Source organism: Lissotriton vulgaris, chromosome 9 (genome assembly GCF_964263255.1).
Source record: "Lissotriton vulgaris chromosome 9, aLisVul1.2, whole genome shotgun sequence".
In the NCBI taxonomy this organism is placed as follows: Eukaryota; Metazoa; Chordata; class Amphibia; order Caudata; family Salamandridae; genus Lissotriton; species Lissotriton vulgaris.
In genome coordinates, this window is record NC_141697.1 from 1185363236 (window position 1) to 1185386212 (window position 22977).

General features: G+C 43.3%; 1 protein-coding gene across 1 annotated transcript in view; it reads left to right on the top strand.

The window, feature by feature from the left end:
* The window catches only part of IFT122 (intraflagellar transport 122), a 283966-nt gene that overhangs the window by 245683 nt on the left and 15306 nt on the right, over positions 1-22977 (top strand). The window contains exons 25-27 of the mRNA XM_086939241.1: positions 9310-9421; positions 16514-16642; positions 22035-22111. Coding sequence (XP_086795367.1) covers positions 9310-9421; positions 16514-16642; positions 22035-22111 — 318 coding nt within the window. The remainder of the gene's footprint in view (positions 1-9309; positions 9422-16513; positions 16643-22034; positions 22112-22977) is intronic.

Consider the following 22977-nt stretch of genomic DNA (forward strand, 5'->3'; position numbering starts at 1 on the left):
TCTTGCCCATGCTTGCCGACAACATGTCTTGTCCTCATGCTGGCAAGAGTTCATTCACAAAGTGGACGCATTGAATCTCTTCACACCAAGATTTCTCTAGCTGTGTAGGTATGAATTAACATTTATATATTGAGCTTTCCCTGGGAGAAAATGAGTGCTGTAGAGAGGAGTAAAAAGACATGGGGTTTCTGCACAGGCTGAAAAGGGAATAAGTTGAGGTTGTGTGCAATAAAAGTGGGATTTCTGTTCTTTAGCCCATAGCAGAAAGAGCTGGTAAGGGTTCTTATTAATGACTTATGAGCTAGTCCTTGAATAGATTGGTATTTAGTTCCTTTTTCAATTGAAAGAATGAAGATGTAAGCATGGTGCGAGGTAATGTTGCTCCAGGTTCTCTGTGTAGAGGAAGTAGACCACTTGTCTCAACTTTTTCCATTTCTTAGTTTTATGCCTGGTGTGATGAGATGTTACTGCAGATCATCGCTGCAAAGAGGAAGCCTTATTGTCTTACAGATTTCTATTCCTTGGTTTCAGGTGTTGTGTGATGGGCTGTTGCTTCAGATCCTCACGGCATAGAGAAAGACAACTTCTTGTCTTATCTTTTTCAAATTTTTTGGTTTCAGGCCTAGTGACGTATTGGTCCCATGTGTTTAGTTGGCCATCTTAGTTGCGTATTTTTTGTCTAGATCGGTTTGTGTGTCAGATTTTGGCAGATGCCTTTGATCCAGAACAAAAAAGCACTCAGCAGAGAAAAGTGCTTTGTGTAGGGCATCAGCTCGTTGTTGTTATGCCCAATCGAGGGATTAACATCTGCCACTGGTCTTTGCAACTGGTATTACTGCAAGTCATTCCAATTGTATAATAAACAAAAGGGAAAACTATTATTCCCTTGTGGGATTGGGTTTCTATGATAAAGTCAGTAAAGATGCCTTCAATGGAGTTATTTGGCAAAAAACAATACTTAAATTATTCAGTGATATCCAAGAGTGACAATGCAACTTAATTAGTTGTAGTTAGTCAGAGAAAACATTGGAATGAAGTGTTGAATAAATCACAGAAACAGGTGTATATGCTTGTGTATGTTATATTGAAATTAAACATATATAGGAAATAAAGGGGTGCAAAAAAATATCATTGCATAGTACATTCGTGGTGTGTTTGTTTACAAGAGTATGACCCTGGACATGTTTAGACATTTGGCAATGTACTGGTAACTCACTCTCTCCATTCAACACAAGAATGGCCATCATAATATCCTAACAAAAACTCGTTGGAGTGATGCGATTGGTCCAAGGGAGAGGTGGGTGGTACGTCAAGGTCTCGGTCTCAAACAGTAAGTATCCACTTGACCATTTTCAGGACTTTGTTTATTCGAAAATAAGCCCCATACTGCGTTGTACTTGTTACCGCCATTGCGTGTAACTCTTCAGAACCCCGCGAATTATGGCCTCAGTGCTGGACTCTCTCCATACTATCTGACTGGACACCAATTAACGCCATGGCCCAAACTGACTTAGCCTTAAAGATGGTCCTAGATGCTAATAGATAAGACCACTACAGTTGAGGAGCCTTTCTGCCGTCTAACTGACCTGAAGTGGGGTTCTCTTTATATTTCCGCATACAGAGTAGAATTGGTGTCTAATGGTACCAACTCCGGCAGGAAACTTGCTGCCTAGATCAGAGCCTGACGCTTATTCTCATGGGCTAGGCCTCGAGGAAGACTAGGAGGGGGCCACTAGACTCTTTAGAATATCAGCCCTATGATGAAGAACAGAGTATGGAGCGGTGTGAGAAAGTGGGTGAGGCCAGCAGCCTTGATACTTCTCCTGATGCTTTCAGCTTTCTCGTCCTACTGTAGGGGGGAGCTTCCTACTCGGTGGTGATTCTGAGGGCGACTGAGGTCCTTGGCCTTCAGTTATCCTCAGTGGCTGTGAAGACTAATCTCTTGACTGACGTACTACAACTGAGAGTCTCCACATCAGAACCCTTACTCCCATTCGACGATGCCCTCACTGACATCCTTTTGGGTACCTGGTCCAAACCCATCCCAGGGGCTCCTAAGAATAGGATGATTGCCCGCAGCCCCGCTCCTGGGGACCCAAACTTCTTCACACAGCACCCTAACCCTGAGAGCATAGTGGTCCAAGCCTCCACCTTCCAATTCCTTTTTTTCTATCACTCTCCTGGATAAGAAATCCAAGAGGATGGATTCATTTGGGAAGAATGTTTTCTTCTGCCAGCCTGATATTGCGGTTTGTGAACACTGCATGCCGTTTGGGCTATTATTCCCAAACTATGTGGGATACGTTTGCTAAAAGTGCGGCCATAGGTCCCGGATGAGGCCCAATCTGTACTCTGCCAAGCTGCCACAGATGAGAGAGATGCAGCAAAGTTCATTATTTGATGTGGACTTGACACAACTGAGTACCTAGTCAGAGTGATTTCCATGACAGTGGCCCTTTGGCGCTTTGCCTTGCTCATGATAAAAGGCTTTTTGGACATGCCCTCCGATGGCACTTCTCTCTTCGAAGACAAAGCAGATTTGGCGCTCAAATGCTTTAAGGATACTCATGCTACGGCCAGGGTCTTAGGCCTCTCTGGGGTCCCACGTCCACCCCTATCTGCCTTTTGTCGCTAAAGAAGATGCTTTCAGCCATGCCAACTCCCGCCCAGCCACCACGCCGCGCATGCTTCCCAGACTGTGTGGACGAGGGTGCGGTACCCACAGACCTCCTGGGTCAGGTGCTGTGCAGTCCTGTCAATCCGCCACTCCACCCGCTCGACTGCGACAACCTATACATTCTCCAAATCTGCCCCTTGAGCATCATAGGCACCCAGTTGGCTTCAGGATTCACCGTCACCTACCCCACTGGAAGAACATAACATGAGACAGGTGGGTTTTCAGATTGCCCGAAGGGGCTGCTCCCTCCCCTCAAGAATATCCCTCCCACCATGCCATATCTCACGATCCCCCAGCCTAGGATCATCTGTTTGTTCTCCATGATGAAGTCACAGCTCCCTTGGCCAAGGTATCCATAGCGAGCGTTCTGGTGCCAGAAGTAGGCTGGGTTTGTTATTCCTACTTCTTTCTGGTACCCAAAAAGGATAAGGGCCTTCATCCTATCCTCGCTCTCTGAACACTCAATCTCTTCCTCAAAAAGAAGAAATTAAAAATCCTCATTTTGGCTCCGGTCTCGTCTGCCCTGGACCCAGAAGACTGAATTGTGGTGTTGGACTTGCAGGAGGCTTATTGTAATATTCCCATCCTGCCTGCCCACCAGCTCTATATGCGGTTTACGGTAGGCCATGAGCACTTTCAGTTCACTATGCTTCCTTTTGGCCTTATCAGCGCCCCTCGAGTGTTCACCAAGGTGATGACAGTGGTTACAGTACATCTGCTGAGGTCAGAGGTGCCAGTCTTCCCCCTACCTCGACAACTGGCTGCTGATGGCGCGCTCCTCCCAGAATGTCGTTACCCACCTCAAGAATATGGTGAAGCTTCTGCACTCGCTGGGGTTCACCATCTACGTGCCGAACTCACTCCTGACTCCCTCTAAAATGCTCCCTTTCATCTCAGCTGTTCTGGACACAGTGCAGTTTTCAGCGTATCCTCCTGAGTAGTGAGTCCAGGATAATCAAGCTATGATTACGATATTTCAGCCTCTATCCTGGGTTTCGATGAAACTGAGTCTGAGGCTGCAGGGTGTCATGGCCTCTGCATCCTGCTGGTGACTCATGCCACATGGCATATTTGGGCTATGCATTGGGACCTGAAGTTCCAGTGGATGCAGCATCAGTGGAATCTCTCCGACATGGTCCAAATCTCAGAGGGAACTGCAGAGGATTTGCATTGGCGACTGATAAACCGCGATTGGGTCAGCCGCAGACCCCTCTCACTTCCCCAACCAGATCTGACAGATGCATCAATCCTGAAATGGGGTGGCCATCTTGGAGAGGTGCAGATCAGAGGACTCTGGTCTCCAGTGTAATCTGCACTTCACATCACCTTGCTGGAGCTCCGAACATTAAAAGCCTTTCTTTCTTACATCAAGGGAAGGTTAGTACAAGTGTTCACGGACAACACCACTGCCATGTGGTACTGCAACAAACTGGGCAGGGTGGGGTTGTGGAACCTTTGTCAAGAGGCCCTGCGTCTCTGGACTTGGCTGGAACAGCAGGGCATATCCCTGGTGGTTCAACACGTGGCAGGTTCGCTGAATGCCAGGTTGGACGAACACAGCCATCGATTCCTAGCGAAACACAAATTATGTCTCCATCCAAAGGTCTTTTTCAACAGATGCGAGAATCTTGGTTAGATCCATTTGCCACCGCAGAGAAGATGCATTTTAAGCGGTTTTGCGTGCTGGAGTTTCCAAGGCGGTTCTGCGTCTGAGACTCTTCGTCTCGAGTGGAGCTCAGGCCTCCTGCATGCCATAACGCCTATACCACTAGTGTCAAGAGTTCTTAACCACATCGCTGCTGCACATTTTCCCCTCCGGTGCTGAAGATTTCAGATTTACATCATTTCATGACGAGCTCAGCTCGTCATCAGCACAGCTCCACTGTGCCTCATGACGAGCTGAGCTCGTCATGAGCATGGAAAGGGTTAAGAAGATCAGGAGCGACTGGGCCCCAAGTCATTTTTGTGGCTTTGTACTGTGCATGGAGAGTCTAGTATCCCGAGCTTCTCCAACTGAGCATCGATCCTGCGATCAGACTGCCCTTTCGGGAGGATCTTCTGTCACAACAGCAGGGGAAGATCCTGGGTATTCATTTCAAAGGTAAGGAATCTGCGGCTAGCTGTCTCTATCAAATGAACAAGTTACTTACCTTCAATAATACCGTATCTGGTTGAGACATGATCTACCCGCAGATTCCTTACAGACCCACCCATCCTTCACACACTGGGGAAAGGTTTCTAGGTCAGGCCTGATCCCTTTTCAGGGACCTAGTTGTTTGAAACACACCAATGTCAGTTCACTTCATGGCTCTACACTTCTGGTGTGGAAAGTCGTGAAAAGTAACTGACATCAGTGCACCAAGGTGGTGCCTATATAGGTAATGTGGGTGTCACTACAGCACAGAGGATGAGTGTCACATGGAGCCAACAGATGCCTCCTACCTGTGTGCAGGGGTATTGCTCGAAAAAAAATCTTCCGGATCCAGTGTGTCGCCTGTGAAATGTAAAGGTAAGGAATCTGTGGCTAGATTATGTCTCTACCGTATAAGACGCTACCAAAGGTAAGTAACTTGCTCATTACTGCCAAGTTGTGATGTCAGCCAGAGCAGTCTGTGTACCTGGCAGATCACTGAGCAGAACTTTAACTTCCAGGTCAAGCGTGATAGCTGGGCAGGTGTAATAAACTGCTGAAGCTCTTGGTACATCAATTTTCCACGAGTGCCCAACACCTGTGTGATTCCCGGGTGTCACAAATGCACTCCCCCCTTGGTTCAAGTCCTCCAGCTATGATGAGGGGCAGATATCTTGCCATAATGCTCTTAGCCCTGTTCACTATTTGGCACTATTTGGCAGCTATGTTGTTATGGCTGTCTACTCCGAGGAGACACCGCTCCGGCATGGTTGGGACAGTGTGGGTGTGGTGGGTTTACATTGCTGTTGCCATTGAGATACTGTATTTTATAGTAAATGAATTTAAACAGTGCTTCCTACCCTTGACAGGAGGCAGAAGTACAGTAGCTGATAGGTAGCATACTGCAGGAGAGTACTTAGTTTGACTAGTTTTCATTTGCAGCGTGGCCTGGCTAGAAAGTGTTTTGGTATGTGCAGAGGGGTGATCTGGTCCTGTCATGGGTCACAGCCCCTGCGTGTGTGAAGGTAGGAAGGTGGGTGAGATTTAAACTGAGGTACTTCACATGAATCGATGGTAGAGAATGATTGAGCAGGTCTCTATAGGGTCCACTCAGGAGTGACCAGCGGTAACCCACAGGCCTGCAGAGGGGAAGCGCAGCCGTCGTGAATGCTCTTTAGGGTCTGTGACAGAAGAGCATCCCAAGGATGGACCGGTTACAGGCAGCCCGGGTAAATCTCTATAGGATACACCCATGAGTAAGAAAACCTAGGCAATGGCTGGATACAGTCAGGAAAGTGCCTTATAGGGTCAGTCCAGAAGTGTACTGAGCAGCAGTACCTATGCATTGATTACAGGGGGCCCTATAAATGCGCTTTGCCATCTTCGCAGGAGTGAAAGAAGAATCATCCCACTGCATGTGGTGGATGCAGGTAGTAGTCGCAAATGTTCTACAGTCCAAATAAGCCAATAGAAGAAGTAATCATTTTGCCCCCACTTTAGGCTCTGAGGGCCAGCCTTGTAAGTTACAGGGGTTGTGTATCAAGAACGCAATCCTGCTTGTACATAATCATTAAAGTTTCCAAATCAATAGTACTTCTTTGAGTGCTTAACGTCTAAGGGTGTCTGCAGCGGTTCATGCCCCTAAATATTGTTACAGAAAAATAAAGTTACATTATCAACCCTATAAAGTAAGGATATCTATGCTTCTTGTAGCCCCTTTTACGTGCATTGTAATTGTTTCACTGCATTAATTGCTTTGTTCAGGCACAATCCCGTGTTCTGGTCCTGCTATTTAACCCCCCTGTTCTCCAACAGCTTAGAGACCGGTATTATTTCTGATTCTTGGAGGGGCAGTATTCTTCATCCCATTTATAAGTCAGGGACACGTTCAGACCCTAACAATTTCAGACTGATAGCCCTTATAGACGTAGAGGCAAAGATCTACGCAACGATCTATGCAACACAACTACTGGCAGACCTGGAGACATGGGTAAGCAGTAAAAATCCGAAAACGCAGACTGGATTCCAGGCTGGCACTGGGTCTTTAACAAATATTTAAGCACTCACCCTTTTAACAAAGAAAGCCATTGTCAACTCAAACACCTTCTACATATGCTTCGTAGACCTCAAAGCAGCTTTTGGCAAAGTGCCAAGAGCCAAGCTATGGGCCAAAAGGAAATCGTGGGAACTCCCCTAAATTATTAGGAGCATTCATCAACCTATACTCACAAACTTGGCTTTAGATAAAAAAAAGGGGATGGCCAGAGTCTAACTAAGAAATTTCTGACAGTAAACAGGCTAAAGCAAAGATGCTTTCTGGTCCCCTGCCAATTTTATATCTACACTGCTGATTTAGAGAGCAACCTAAGTCTCACCCAGGGTTACCCTCCTAAATTGGGAAAAACATCAATAGCGAGCCTGCAATATGGGGACGATATTGTGATACTCTCAAACTCCACTAGACTTGCAGCGCCTGATTTCACAACTAGCACTATACATCTCAAATGAACAACTGATAATTCATCTAAAAAAATCTAACGTCTTATGTGTTTACAGCTCTCACAAAAAACGGCCCAAATTCACCTGGAGGATAAATTCCAGCATCTTATTGCAGGTGGATGTATATAAATATCTGGGGATTCTCCTAGATCGACATTTAAGTTACAATCATCTAGAACATGGTCAAACTAAAATCAAACACTCATTTGCTTTCAAAACCTTAGAGTTCAACAAACCACCTCCTAAAGGTAGTGGCTGTAAACTTTTTGCCAGCAATAACATACGGCTCGGAAATGCTGAACACCAAGGACTCCTCAACGCTAAATCTAGCCCAGTCCAGATTATTTAAAATACTGTTTTTAATCCCGCGTCATATCTCTCAGGTGCAGATACGTCTGGAATATGGACTAACTAACCAGTTACAGGCCAGACAAGGAGTCCCGGTTAAATATTACTGGTAAATGAAGGCAACCGAAGACCACACGCTAGCTCACCACTGCTGGGAAGAGGTTGAAAAACAATCCGGGCAGAATAACAATATATGCCAAATTTTAAAACAATCACTTCTATCACTAAATCTTGAGGAAGCCTGGCATACAGCTACGTCATATCCTGCCTTAAAAAAAATCACTAATAAATCAACCAAAAAATCTCGCTACAAACTAATAAAGCCTTAGTGGCCGGTAAAAGTCATGCATGGTCGGTGCATTTACAAGCAACTCAAACCACAACCGTACTTGCAAGAATGCTTCAGAGATCACTATAAGCGGAAATTTACTTTACTGAGATCGGGGTCTTTTTCGAACAAAGATCTTACCCCAAAATGGTTACAGACTTGGCCAACCATGGACTGCTGCCTCTGTGGTAACGGAGCAGAGTTGCTATTACATCTATTATGCATCTGCCCAGTGTTGTATAATTTAAGGACGTCACTCTTAAGGCCAATCTTAAGAGAAACTCAAATCAGGACATGCAGAGCGGCCGTCATAAAATGCCTCCGTGATTCCTCTGTCCAACTGTTTTGTAAGACTATCAAATTCTTCACACTAGCAGCACAATAACTTGAAAAGAAAGAAACAGCGAAATAAGAATGTGGAAAGCTGGACATAAAGCAGCCGGCCCGGGCCCTTTTTAGATCTTTTTTGCCCTTCCCTTCTTTCAAAGCCCTCTTTTATGACGAGCATTACATTTGAAGCAGGAAGCATAGACACACTCATATCAGTACACGATCTGGGATAGAAAGCCTTAGTGGTTTAAGAATCTGTAGAGATGGTCATTCACAGCCGGGCTAAACCCCCCCTGATCGTTTTGCACTTTTCTGCAGCCGCGGCTTCAGTGGGAGTACCTGCAGGGCGGTGAAGTGGGGAGGGGGGAGGGGCAGGGTGGGGGGTAGTAATGTATGGATTACAGAGCTTCCCAGGTCAGTAAACATTTAAATACATCGAATTTCGTTGAGTGCACTGCATCACCAAATGCGATACAGTGCGCGCAACGAAATTCGTGTTATTTATTTAAATGTTTCCTGTAAAAAACTCCGTAATCCATACATTACTACCCCTCTGCCCCTCCCTTTCCCCACGTCACCGCCCTGCAGGAACTCCCACTGCCGGCTGCGGCTGCTCTTCTCCTCTTCCCCCTCCTCTGTCCGCACAAGCACTTTACTTGAAATAGAAGGCATGGACATGTTTACATTGCTGCTTATAATAAATTGTTGCACTTTGGTACCATACCACGTTAGGGTCACAACTACCAAAATTCTTTTTATTGCAATTTTTATTTTTTGTATTTGAGTTATGTTGTTTATATTATGGTGGTAAGACGCACCCTTTTTATGATTTTAACAAATCAAATAAAAGTATTATTATCATCTCTGCATAAACTCATGTGTTCGATGCAGAGAATTTCTTCAATGTTGGTCGCCCATTGATGTGGTACTCAATGATAGTCTTGGTATTGCTGTTGCTAAATTGCAGCTTCTTGTTTGTGAATTTTTTTCTTGCAGGAGCTTGTTCCCATGTGTTACAGGTGCTCCACCAACAACCCCCTGCTCAACAACCTAGGGAACGTCTGCATTAACTGCAGGCAACCATTCGTCTTTTCAGCTTCTTCATATGGTGAGTACAAGGGACTAAAGAAGATGATTGAACTTCCTAAAGGCAAGTTATTGGCATTATATATGAGCATTTGTTCACCCGCTATCCTCTTCAAGCCCAGAAGTGGTGTCTCTAGAGGGGTGCCAGATAGGGCCCGACCCATAGATCTATTTGTCTCGCCCCTCCCCCACAGCTGCTGAACATCCCAGGATGTGACACACAAAAAAACAGACACTGCACCTTGCAACATCCATTAGCTTGTCCAACTAACTTTTATTACAAAGCAGTGTTTTTCTTATAATAGCAACAAACAATGCTTGGGGTCGGAAAAAGAAAAAGAAACTGACACTCAACTGTGAGAGCCATCCAAGGCACAACTAATTATTAGTAAGAGTGGAAAAACCCAAAACGTGTATATACGTGTAACTAAAATAAGTGGGCAAATCTCAAGGGTATGGGAAAAATATTCCCATCAGTTACCATTCTGTACCGCCCTTTTACATCATGTGGGTTCTCCTTACCCAGGAGAAACTGTCCACAGCCTACAGATGTTGTTGTGGCTGGAACGTAACCATGAAGTAGTATATGAAGGGATGGGAGGTGCAAGCAAATATAGTGTGAGTGGTAACTAAATAGCAGTGCAAAGTGAATGTGAAAATTTAAAATTGGATAGAGCTGAGTAGAAGACAACTTTTAATAATTTCTCTCAGTTCGCCCAAATCTAAAAAGTGAATAACAAACTAACAGATGTAACATTATATCTGTTCGCAATAGGGGTCGACATGTTTCAGCATTAGTGGTAATTGTGCCATTGCTTTCTTCAGGACCAGGATCGTTGCTACTGCTTTATAGTGGAAATAAAAAATATGAAGTATATCACCTATTCCAGGTTCTTCTAGAATACTTAATCCACCACAAAACTATAGTACCGTTGTAACAGGGACAGAAAACAAGGAGTGCCAGAGGAAAAAAGAATGAAATAAACAAGAATCAGGACAAAACATAATACAAAATGTCAAAACTAATAGTACATTTTATATATTTTGTCACCAAGGAGTATATATATTTTTTCATTACTCCATACCAATAGGCCACTTACCCATTAGTTGTGGGGATAGCGCATCACCCCACCTGGCTGCAGCTCAGGTTAGAGGAGCACCGCTCTAATTAAAAATATATGAAAGACATTCAATAAGTCACCAGTCGCAAGTGAGACAAATATAAATAATTCTCAGCTTGTCAGCTCCATTGTTGCTGGCGTAGTTGCTGCCTGTTGTTCTATCAGGTGAGTACTATTATAATGCAGTATAATATTAACACCCTCGTAGTCCTTGCGCTTGATGATCTTGTAAATACACACGCAAAAACCCAGCAGTGAGATTTAACCAATCTAATTTTGCAATTGGCTTCAATTTCACAAGCCGCGTTTGTGAGAGAATAATACTGTGCTGCCTGCAAGATTGAATTTGTGTGCGCCGTAGGCTTTGTGTACCCTCGCTCAACTCCTCTAAAGATGACTACTTTTTACTGTTCGAGCAAATCCAAACGATTGAATTTGTGTGACTCAGTCGTAAATACATATAATATAAGGAAAAGCAGATTCCTGTCTGCCGGAACAAGCTCAGAATTAGGAATAAACTGCTTCAATCCTCAATTCTGTTACATGCAAGGCTATGTCCTGGAGCTATGACAGATTTTCAGACTATCCTTTAAAGATGCATTCAAATGCAGTGAATTCAAACAAAACGTATTTACATAGTCAGTGGTTACCCTAAAAATATGCCCAGATCTGCATTGAAGACCACTACAGCTATAATTTTTAATAACTGGGACTCTGTGTTGTAGTTTTTATAGAGAGGATGTCTGAATGGAGTGAGTTCTGCATTTTTGTGGCAGCATTTCTATTTCCGATTCTTCTGAATATATTTTCAGAAGTAGTGCATTTGAACCACCTTTTCAGGATATGCTGGTATAGACTTTACTTGTTGCTTTCACTGAACTTACAACCCTTACCTTTAGCGTTGGGTCTCTTGGCATAGTTTCCTAAGTTCTTTGATTGGCTAGTTTGCTATACAGTTTCCAACATGACACAGAAAAGGCTCACTTCATGGTGTTACTGAAGCCAGATTAGCTGCATTTTCATAAGCTCATTATAGGCTTAGCAGTAACTTTATAGGACATAGGGTGTAACATTGAAACACCACGGTTTCTTCCTGCGTTTCAGAATTTAGTAAAAGAATTTAGAGGAAAAAAGAAATTACTTCCAGTTTTTCTTTTGATATTGGTTCTTTATAAATGTAGCCTTCCAGGCGTGCCTTAGTCTTCCAGGTGATCTATTCTTAGCCTGGAAGATTCACAGCACATGAGGCTCTCCTGCCACTTGGAGTAATTCTGAAGCCTTCTTGAGTTTTTTTCTTATAGTGCTGTGAAGAATATTGGTGTGCAAAATATACACATGATATTCTGGAACAATTTGTATTCCGCTCATTCTACCAGTAGTATGACCTTGTAGTACTAACAGCGTGTGACTTGATTTACTTATCCATGTCAGTTTTCTATATGTGGTTCTTATAATGTTCCCAAAATGCATCCCTCAATTGCTGACCAGTCAGAGCGCTACAGGTTTCAATATGTGTTTCCAGAGGTGTTTCCATATTAGTTGGGTATTACTTGGGTTATTTGGCATGAAGATTGTTCAGCATATAGAACATAAGTGATGTAACTGTAGGTAGATAGAAAGGTTGATGGGGCCGTGGCAGTTTTTCTCAGGCCTATGTGTGCAATGTGTTAGATGGGTTTTAGGAGTTAGGTTTAATGTGCTATATTTAATATGTTCTGTTGTGAAGGGGTGTTGTGGCTTGTCAAGGGAAAGAGTGAATTCTATGGTAGACAAATATTTGGCATAGATGTGCTTAATGTATGTGTGGTGTTCTGTCAAAGGTGTTCATTTGGAAGCTGTGTGCGTTGTTTCCTAATGGTTCGCAATGTTGCGAACCTGGTGATAGCCTGCTGTGTGGTATGTCTGTGCTGTGTTGTATGTACGTGTGGTATTCAATGTATTGGATTTTTTTTCTTAGTTGTAATTGCTGCTGTGAGCATGTGATAAAGTTGGTTATTAATTTGCGATGGGTACTTTAACCAACCTAAGCAAAGCACACCCAAGTTATGTCACAGCAAAGTTCTAGGAGAATTTGTGATCAGCCCTGATAGAAGTGGCACAAGCGCATAGAATTCCCCCTAAGAAGTGCATATTACGTTTGTTGCAACTGTTCAGCATTACATTTAGGAGCGCTACCAGCAATGCACTTCCTAAACTAATTTAGAGCAATAAAGAGACAATGAATCAGCAAAAAGATAGAAAAATGGTTAAAACTGGATGAGGGCAGCACGAGATATGGGTAAAACATTTTTAAGACAGAATGGTTTTGATTTTAGGGTAGTATCTGAACTCTTTTTCACGACTTCTTCTCTTGATTTACTGCACCCCTTTCTGGATGCCCCAAAAAGAGATGGCTCCCACCATCTCCACAATAGGAGCTTTTCTTGATTTAATGCACCCATTTCTAGAAGCCCTGAAACAAGATGGCTGCCACCATCCTCTGCCTGAGGGAGCTTTGGCCCTGGCAATGAGTTAGATTTTTTAAACTGAGTGAAAATAACTTTTAATCCTCTCATTAGCATTTTCCTGTGCTTAGATATAGAAAAGTGATTTTTGTACGTATCTAGGCATGACCCTGGAAAATGCCGCTTTACCCACATAATGGAAACAGTTTTTGGATAATTGTTTGGTTCGAAGGCATACTATTCTTAATATGTAGCGTGCCACATTTCTATATATTGACCATCTACAGATATTAGTCAAAATCATCTTCTACCAAATGAGCAAGTTCAGGTTTGAGCTTCATGCTCGAAACTTGATAATATCTTGTACATGCAACTATTGACTGAAAAGTATATGCGTGGTAGACACATGACATTATAGTTAGCATTTATTGATTTTATTTGTGAACATGTGGATCATCCTAAGTTATAGCAACAAATCAAAAATGTGAAGGCCATGATAAATTTCCACTCAGACAGTTGACTATGTATCCTGTTTGGAATCTGTTCTGAACTAATGTCCAGAATCTCTGTAATTAATGACCCAAAACATGGTTGCGTTTTTGCTTTTTCTCCCTTATTTGTGTTGCACATTGCATATTTTCCAAAGCAAATGTGTAAACTTTGTAATCCTTTTCCAACCAACCAAGGGACAATAGAATCAACCGCATAAATTTGAGGAATGGCTTAGTATTAATCAATCTTATGCTGGTAGGATTACAGCATAGGTTGAATGCTCTTGCTATTTATTCAAGCTCCACTAGTTTATAAAAAAAGAAAAAAAATGTAATTTGCAGTATCCTCTCGAAATTACAAGTACCTATCCCTATTTGGGTTCCATAGTGTCAAATTGTCTGTTATGGGTAGCACAGTTGAGGTTGCACTTATCAAAAGCTAGCTGTGTTGGATATGGCATACTCCAAATTTTAAAGCTTTGGGTAAAAGAGGCTGGTCATCTTCCTTAAGAGTCTGCGTCACTAAAATTCCCGTTATTGCCAAAATTGCTATTCAATGCTCTGCTTCAAATACCATCAAAAAAATAGATCTGGTTGAATCTCAATTCTGGAAGGCATATCCTGGTGCACACTGTTGTATCACGATCAAAGTCTTGCAGCTTGGAGCTTGGTTTAAACTAAGTGAGATATTGTGGGTTTTCCCAAGTGGCACACTGTTTCTATCACTTATCTAAGGCTCCTTTCTTTCTCTTATAAAACAGGTTGTTTGGTATTGGAAAAGCCAAATGATCGTACTGTGAAGTAGAAGGCTTTGGGTGTAAATAAGCCTGAGATTTTGAATCAATATGAACATTATGAAATTATGGCAGAAAAGATTGGTAGGAGAAAAAGGTTTTATTGTGATATGGACCACTGCTTAGAAAATAATCTATTGCGTTGCCATTTAGTAAAACCGGGCAAAGTTCAGTTTAATTTTAAGGCTATGTTATATAAACGTTACATAAGAAGGTTCTACATGAATTTTAAATTGAAAACATGCAAATAGGTGAAAATATTTGGCTTCAATTTGCTAGTGGTGCAAACACCACAATGTCCCTACTGTAACTGCGAGACTCTGATTTAAACTACTTAAATTTTTGCTCGGGCCTGCAGTCCTAGCAGTATATATATATATTTGGGGCTGATCTATACGAAGAACAACCCTCATACATTTTCGGATGGTCTGTCTCTTTTATATTCATTATTCTGTAATTGCAAAGTTATTTGATCATTTCTTGTTTGTTATAACACCTGAATTTATTCTGTGTTCATTTTTCTTCTATTTAAGAATAAAAAACATAACACCTATCACCATTTTACTGTTCCCCTTTCTGTGTTATCCTGGGTAGTTAGCTAGACCAACCCAGCCTACACTATTCACATCTAGCCTGCCACAGATCTGTTCCCACGGATCATCTATGCCCCAGTGGTTGATACTCACATTCTCTGTCATTCAGCCTTACACTATTTTGTCAGCTCATTGTGCTCCAACTTGCATCCCATGCCACAAGCTATTTGAGGGCTTAATGCCTTCGAGGCGTATGCCACAGGCGCCTCTGATTCTCACCTAAGCATTAGACGTGTCTTACCTATGAAGAACTTTCTCTATCATTACCTTGTGCTGAGTTTTGTAGTGTGTTTCTTACTGTGTCCTGTGTGTTCAAGACCTGCTTTCTGAGCTACACATGCTTTAGAAATATCGATGATGTGCGTGTTTGTGGATTGCTAGTCTGTCTTTTGCTGGCCACGTTGAAGCAAATGAACTGTTGCATGTTCTAGGATTGCCCGGACCATGTTTTACAGATTAAGAAGACAGTAAGCTTATCTGAGATTGGTTGTTGTGTTGTTATTTTGTGTTCATAATTCTGAGTATTTTTAATTCAACATTGAATTATTTTGTTGCGTCAATAGTCGTAGGTTGAATTGCAGGCTTATCGTGGTGTTTTTCCTGAGTTATGGCCTCCATGTCTGGTTTGGGTTGTATTTACAAAGGTCTGTAGCTGAAGTTTGCTGTCATAAGTGCAGGAGATGCAGAGTGAGTAATTAGATGCACAGTTACCAAGATGTTAAAGTCTACCCTCTTCCCTATAGATAGACAGCGAAGTGATCCAGGATGGGAGTGATCCCATCTCCTTGGCCCCCATTAGAAGTCAGGCAGTGATATTCTCAACAAGCTGTAGATGATGCAGGAGTTTGTCAGGAAGGCCTAGGTTAATAAAGTTCCTTAGTCTACGCAGGTCTTATGAGAGCTCAGTCATTCACACCTTTCATGATCTATCGATCCCATATTTTATTATTAATAAGTTGTATGTCGCTTTCAAAGATTTGAGCTGTACAAGAGGAGCACTGAATGCCTTCAGGTAAAGGTAACCTATTTCTAATCTGCTTGTTATCTGACTACACTTTCAGAGGTTTATAGTGTAATATATTCCTCTTCCCTTAGTCAAACGTATGAACTGCTTTGTGAAACTACATCCTAGCTAAGATCATGCCATGAAAGTTTTCTGGTTATAGCACAAGACTATGGCAGTGAGTGCGTTTTGGGAACCAAAAAGTATTTTAGTTTTTGCCCAATTTTTCATTTTATTGTTTTAATACTGACAAGTGCCTGGCAGCTCCCATTACATCATACATGGTAAAAGAAAACAAGCATTGGCAAAACCAAAAGGCTCCCCACCAACTCCAAATTGATTAACTTTGCCAATGCTTGTTCTCATTGTATTCATTTTGAGCTAATTTTGAAGTACATCTTTCATGCTCGATATCTGTAGGCCATGTAATGGGAAGTGAGAGAAGTTGCATTCCTTGTCCTGAGAAAGGCCATTGTGGACAAGAACGACTAGACCGTTTACTTGTCATGTTAAAATCATGCTCAACTGTGCACTAAGGTAAACATCATTGTTATACCATATGTGGGAACAGTTATTTTACTAAAATCAAACCGGAACAGCTTATCCTGTTTGTTTTTTTTACACACACACGTCCCTCTCTCTGACTCTTTCTCTCCTTGTGTTTTTAGAAGTCTTACCTCTGGTGGAGTTCTATTTAGAAGAGGGGATCTCAGATGAAGAAGCAGTTTCCCTGATAAACCTCGAAGCTCCAAAACCTGAACAGGGTCATGGCAAGTGGCAAGAATCAGTGACCAACGGTATCCTCAATGGGGAGGGATTTTGCCTGGCAGGATATTGTTCCACAGATGTGCGCGTCTTCATTTTTGTCTCGTTAGAAACAACTTATTTTCTTTGCCATCAGCCACCTGTATGGTGGACTCCTGGTTTGCGACTGCGCTCTGTATAAAAGCATATAATTCAGCACTGACCGGAAAAAACATATTCTCCTCTTCTGTGGCCTCTTCATATTGGGGTTTAAGGATACATTTGGGGTGAGATAATTGTGCTCCTTGGCTGCCTTTTTAGGTCTCGCCTGCCAATGCGCTTGCTATGCATACACCACTGTAGATCTCTGTGCAGTTACTAGTGCAGATCCTGGATTCGGAGTTAGAGGCAGATGTCAATGACAAGAGGCACTAAAGTACACAAAAAAGTGATGGATAGAATGCTTGAATTCATCTCAGCCAATGGTACTTACTCGGGGCTGTATCCCAGTCATCGTTATTTCGGACTCCATGCCACCTTAGTTTGTACCCAGCTATATGCAAATCCGTCTTGAGCCTGCCCCAATGGGAGCAGCGTTGCCTGAAATGCCAGGCCAGGTACTCCCTGAACCGAAACACAAGCAATACAGGACTGGTTTCGCCCTAGTTAGAGCTCATCCGCCAGATACTATTGGTTCTACTGACAGTGTGCATTGGACCCATATCTGGACATACCCATCCCACTTAGGGTAACATACTAAAGTGTACAAAAAAGTGATTAATGGAATGCGTGAATTAATCTCAGCCACTGGTAATTACTCAGGCTGCCAATGTATGTATAACAAAGACTTGCCACATAAAGTGGAAATGTTCCTGTGCATGGTGAAAGCATTTTGATGCAGCCAATTCAAATGCTGTCTTACCTGCTTCACGTAGCCCAAGAAAGTCTCAAGTATTCTTCCAACACCATCATCTGGTCACAAGACGATTCAGAAGAACAGAGGATCATCAAAGAGTTCAAGACCTCTTCATGGCTTTCCCTCCAGTTAGGTACCATCTGAAGTCTTTGGAGTTAAACTAAGTGCTTAGTCAGCTGATCATGCTGGCGCCCTTTGAGCTTATCCATAGGGCATATCTCAATTACCTCCTTTAGAAGATTGCACTTCTCCTGCCTGTCACCTCAGCAAGGAGGTTTGAAGAGCTCCAGGGCTTCACATAAAAGGAACAATACATTTATTTCATGAAGGGCAAAGTCACCTTGCACACCAACCTTAAATTCATGCCCAAGGTATCCTTGGATTTTCAACTGAACAAACCAGTCATTCTTCTTTCTTTCTTTGCAATCCCAACCACCTCCCTGCCTTGAGAGCCCGCCTCGTTCTTGCACCCTTTCTTCTGTCTCGTGCTCTGCTCTTTCCTCTTGCCCTTCACTCTTATGTCCTTCTCTTTGTCGTTTTCACTCTTTTGCTTTCGTCCTTGACCCCGTTTTCCACTCTCCACTGTCTCTCTTTGTGCCTCTTGGTGCCCTTTCTCCACTCTCTATCTTTGTGCCCATTTTCCACTCTCCACTCTTATGCCTGTTTTCCTTTTGTCTGCTTTTCCGTTGCACCCATTCTCCTATGGTTCCTTCCATGTTCTCCCATCTCCCTCCTCCCCTTCCAGAGCTTTCCTGCCTCCCCCGCTCCATACCTGTATCGCTGTTGCATGCTTTTTGTGGCCACCCTTCCTTAGTCCCACCATTTGTGTTCCTGCCACCCTCCAAGACCCACTTAATGGTGGATGCATCGTGACTGCGCAGTTAGCACAGCACTGACATGCAAAAGGCAAGCACATATGCGCCCTTCCATGGCTGAACTATGCCCAGCGCCAGGGACCCTGGTCCAACCGAAAGCTGCTGCTACACAGCCTCCTACTGCATACACTTAACACCGGACGCTGCTACAGCAGCTGCTTCTGCGCCTCACCTAGTTTCATGTTAGGACCCTTCCCATATACTCACTGCCGTTTCACCTGTACCAACACTCCCACCCCTCGCACCACACGTCTCTCTACATCTGGCATGCATGCTCCTCAACACCAGATCTTTCAGCAAACATGCCACAGAGATCTGAGACATTATCGATATGTAGTCCCTGGACATCCCCTTCCTGACGAAAACCTGGCTAAACCCCACATCGACACCTACCATTGCCGCACAAACTCATCCGACGAGAATATGGAACATATGCACTACCACACCACCGTCAAAAGGCCCCCTCGCTTACCGACTCCCCGGACCAAGTGTCACCTTCAACCCCCCTCAGCCAAGACTACTAACAACCTCAGATGTAGCTTGAACAAGATAATGGAAACAGACTGGACCAACATTACCAGTGCAGACACCCCTGCCACCCTGAAGAACATCAGACACTTAAGAACCAATACACGAGCCAGCTGGTACACCAAAGACCTTAAAAATTTCAAACACCACTGCAAACAGTTGGAGAGAAAATTCAGAACCAGACAGACAGCACCGCAAAAAACACTTACTTGTCTGTTCTCAGAAAATACCACACCCAACTCAACGAGGCAAGAAAAACAGCCCCTGCTCTGAGACTGGAAAACAACTCCAACTGCAAAGAGCTCTTCAACATCGTCAAAGAGTTCTTCAATACACTAGCCGTCATCAACTCAATCGCCACTTTGCTGAACATCTGCGACAACCTCTCTGATGTCTTTCACAACAAAATCCTCAGGATCTACAGCAACTTCGACCCCCCCCCCCATTGTAAGACACAAGAAATCAACAACCAGCTGCCCAACACTACAAATTCGGACCTCCAGATCACAAACTGGTAATCCCTCACCCTAGAAGACACCCACTGAAATCATGTGCACTCCGTGGCCTCCATCAACCCATGCCTCCATAATATCTACAACTTAGGAGGAACTCTGATAAGCTCCCACCTCACCACCATTATCAACACCTCCATCCAAAGTGGACCCTTCCCGGACAATTGGAAACATGTGACAATCACAGCTCTCCTGAAAAAAAACACACAGCAAAACCAAAAGAGCTCAGCAGCTGCAGACCCATTTCATTCCTGCCCTTCCCATCCAATGTCATGGAGAAAGCTATCAACAAACAACTCTCTAACCATCTTAAACAACACCACCTACTGCACTTTTCTCGTGATCTAGATTCACAGCAACCACAGCACGGAAACCGCTCTCATCATAGCTACTGAGGACATCCGGACCATCATGGACAAAGAGGAAGCCAGACCACTCATACTACTTGACCTCCGTTCAGCCTTCATCACCGTCTCCCACAGCACCCTCATCAGAAGACTTCACAACTCCAGAGTAGCCCTGAGATGGCTGGCCTCTTTTCTCTCCGACAGGACCCAGTGAGTCAGGCTGCTATCCTATACTCCCGAACCCAGGAATCTCATCGTACCTCAAGGATCAACGCTGAGCCCTACCCTCTTCAACGTCTACAATGCACCACTCGCTCATGTCATAAGATCCCACAGATTCAACATTGTCTCCTATACAGATGACACCCAGCTCATCCTCTCCTTCACAGACAACAATGACCCACCAGGATGAATTTCATCACCAGCATGTTAAATGCAGCAAACTGTATGAAACAGAAGTGCCTAAAACTCAACACCGGTAAAACAGAAGTCCTGAACTTCTGGAATAAGAGCTCTCCATGGGACTCCCCCTGGTGGCCAACAGACCTGAGGCCCATGCCCACTCGTGCTGACCATGCCAAAAACCTCTGCATCATATTGGACGACAGACTCATGATGGCCAAACCAGTTAACTCCATCACCATCACCTCCTCCTGCTCCTTCATCCCACATATGCCTTGCAAAATATTCCTATGACTCTCCCCTGACAGCAGCCACATGGTCACCCAGGCCCTCATCGCCAGCAGACTAGAATACAGCAATGCACTCTACGCCGGCATTGCGAATCAACTCCTACAAAGACTCTAGACCATCCAGAACGCTGTCACCAGACTCATCCTCAACATCTCCCTCAGTGCACACATCACACCACACCTCAGAGAGCTACACTGGCTACCAATCCAGAAGCGATGCCAAATCAAACTGCTCATCACACATACAAAGCCCTCCAGAACGTTGGACCTTCCTACCTCAACCAATGACTCAACTTCCACCAACCCAACATGCAACTGCGCTAAGCCACACTCCACCTCGCCCAAACACCCCGCATCCGCTGGAGCAAATCAATAGTACGCTCCTTCTCCTACATCGCTGCCAAATTCTTGAACGGCCTTCCACCAACACATCAGGACCTTCCCATCCCTACTTAGTTTCACCAAAAAAACTGAAGACTTGGCTATTAAACTAGGAAACCGATCGGCCTATTCATCTACTCCAGTGCTCGGATACTCCTCAAGTGATAAGCAATATATACAAATCCTCATAACAACATAACAAAGAGCTTTACATTTGTTAGATGATGCAGGTTATTATTTGGTACTCTGCATTTTCTAATGTGCATATGTTGAGGGGCGAGCTTTGTTTTCCTGTTTATCTCGGGATCCTTTGGTTTCCCTCTCAGTGCTGTTGTCCCTTCATTCTGCCTAGCCAGTTCTGACATTCTGCTTCTAGCAGAGTATACAAGATGGCTGCCTGGTGTCTAGGTCGCTGCTACACTTACACTGTCTGCGCACCGTGTGTACAAACACATTCCGCTTCATATTGAGAACAGGTCGTCTTTATTTATTAACTTACAGGGTTACAGCTCTGGTATCCAGTGCTGCTTGGCAAGGCTGAAGCACCTGTTCTATCTAGGTAAACATGCAGCTCAAGAGGAGGTATTCTCCATGTGCTATGCAGGAGGACAATGTTGCAGATAACACAAACATTTGGCTAAAATATGTACTACTGGCTGATTCAATTAAATTTCTAAGCATCATATTTAGTGGGATAAAGACAATTATTTTGTTTTCTTCAGAACGTGGATGCCCTCCCCTTTCCCTTGGACATTCACAGCATGCCTACATCTCTTTGGAAACCCACACTTGGTTTCCCTCCCTTGGAGATCCATGAGGGAGCTGCCTAGAGTTTGTGAAGTTTTAAAGTACATAGAATTTGATGGACCTTGAGAAGTCTTTCATTTATATTTACTTTGTAGCTATACTCATTTTGGAGGTGAAAGAAGGTATGAAAAGATGCAAGGACGGACAATCAACAATGAATGGTTTAAATGAACCGCCATTTTAAATGTGAACTATTGGGCAGTACATTATGCTCTTCAGTTCCATGTTTTTCTATGGTTTGCCGTGCGTCATTGCCTGATGGTCTGGAGATGTCTGATATGTTTTAGTCTGTGCCCATTAGTGACTTGTGTGGAAAAACGTCTCTTGTCCAGTTTGTTCTCAAACATTGTACACAGTGCCGTTAATATCCTTAACAACTACACCAAGATGCCCAGACGTTGAGGCTGGATGACGGCACTGACAGTTTGGAAGATGATCCCTTCACAGCCAAACTCAGCTTTGAGGTCAGTAGATCTTTGTGTCTTTTCCCTTTTATATTTTTAATACTTTGTGTTTGATGAGAATTGAGGTCTAGTCTGCATGACCACACTGTTCCTAAAATGGAATACAAATCTTTCTACAGTGTAATGAATGCAGATTCATCTTGCTACGATGTCTCTGAATATCCTTCTTAAACAGATACATGTGGTTGTGTAAAAACTCAGTGTGCCACTGACCTGGAACCCTAAGTATATTAAAACAGAGTATCCAAAAGACACCTCCTCTGATAGGGCAGTATGAGTTTGAGGGATAGCTAGGGAAAGCTTGAACAAGTGTTCATGAATGTGGGAATGGGCAGATTTGATGGCTATAAATCAGTTTTCTCTTGCAACTATATAAAGCTTAGGACATTGGGGCTGAGCCTCGGGTACCCACTATGCATGCTTAAGTCACAGCTCTGCCTGTTTCCTTCTTTAGACACAAACTGCTATTGTTTTCTCAGTGTAGTTGTTGATATTTGTATTTCTGTATGTTGACCATATATCAACTTACCAAATGGTTATAATTCAGTATTTTGACTTTGAAACAAAGAAAATAGGTAACATTAAAGATGCTATTTTACTCCAGATTGTACCAGTGGTAGTCTTATGATATTTTCAGTACTAATAAAAATTATTTAAAAAATAAATTAATAAAGATTGCTATTTTCAAAAGACATTCTTTTGGCATAGCCTGGACCATGGTTTTGAGCAAGGATGAGGATTTGTAAGCACAAAATATGGACAGTATCAACAGCCCATACCTACAAAAATGAAATGTGTATTTTCTCATAGATCTGTAGTTGGAAAAAGGTAGTACATCCTGATCGTTTCAGGCCACTTGATCAGAC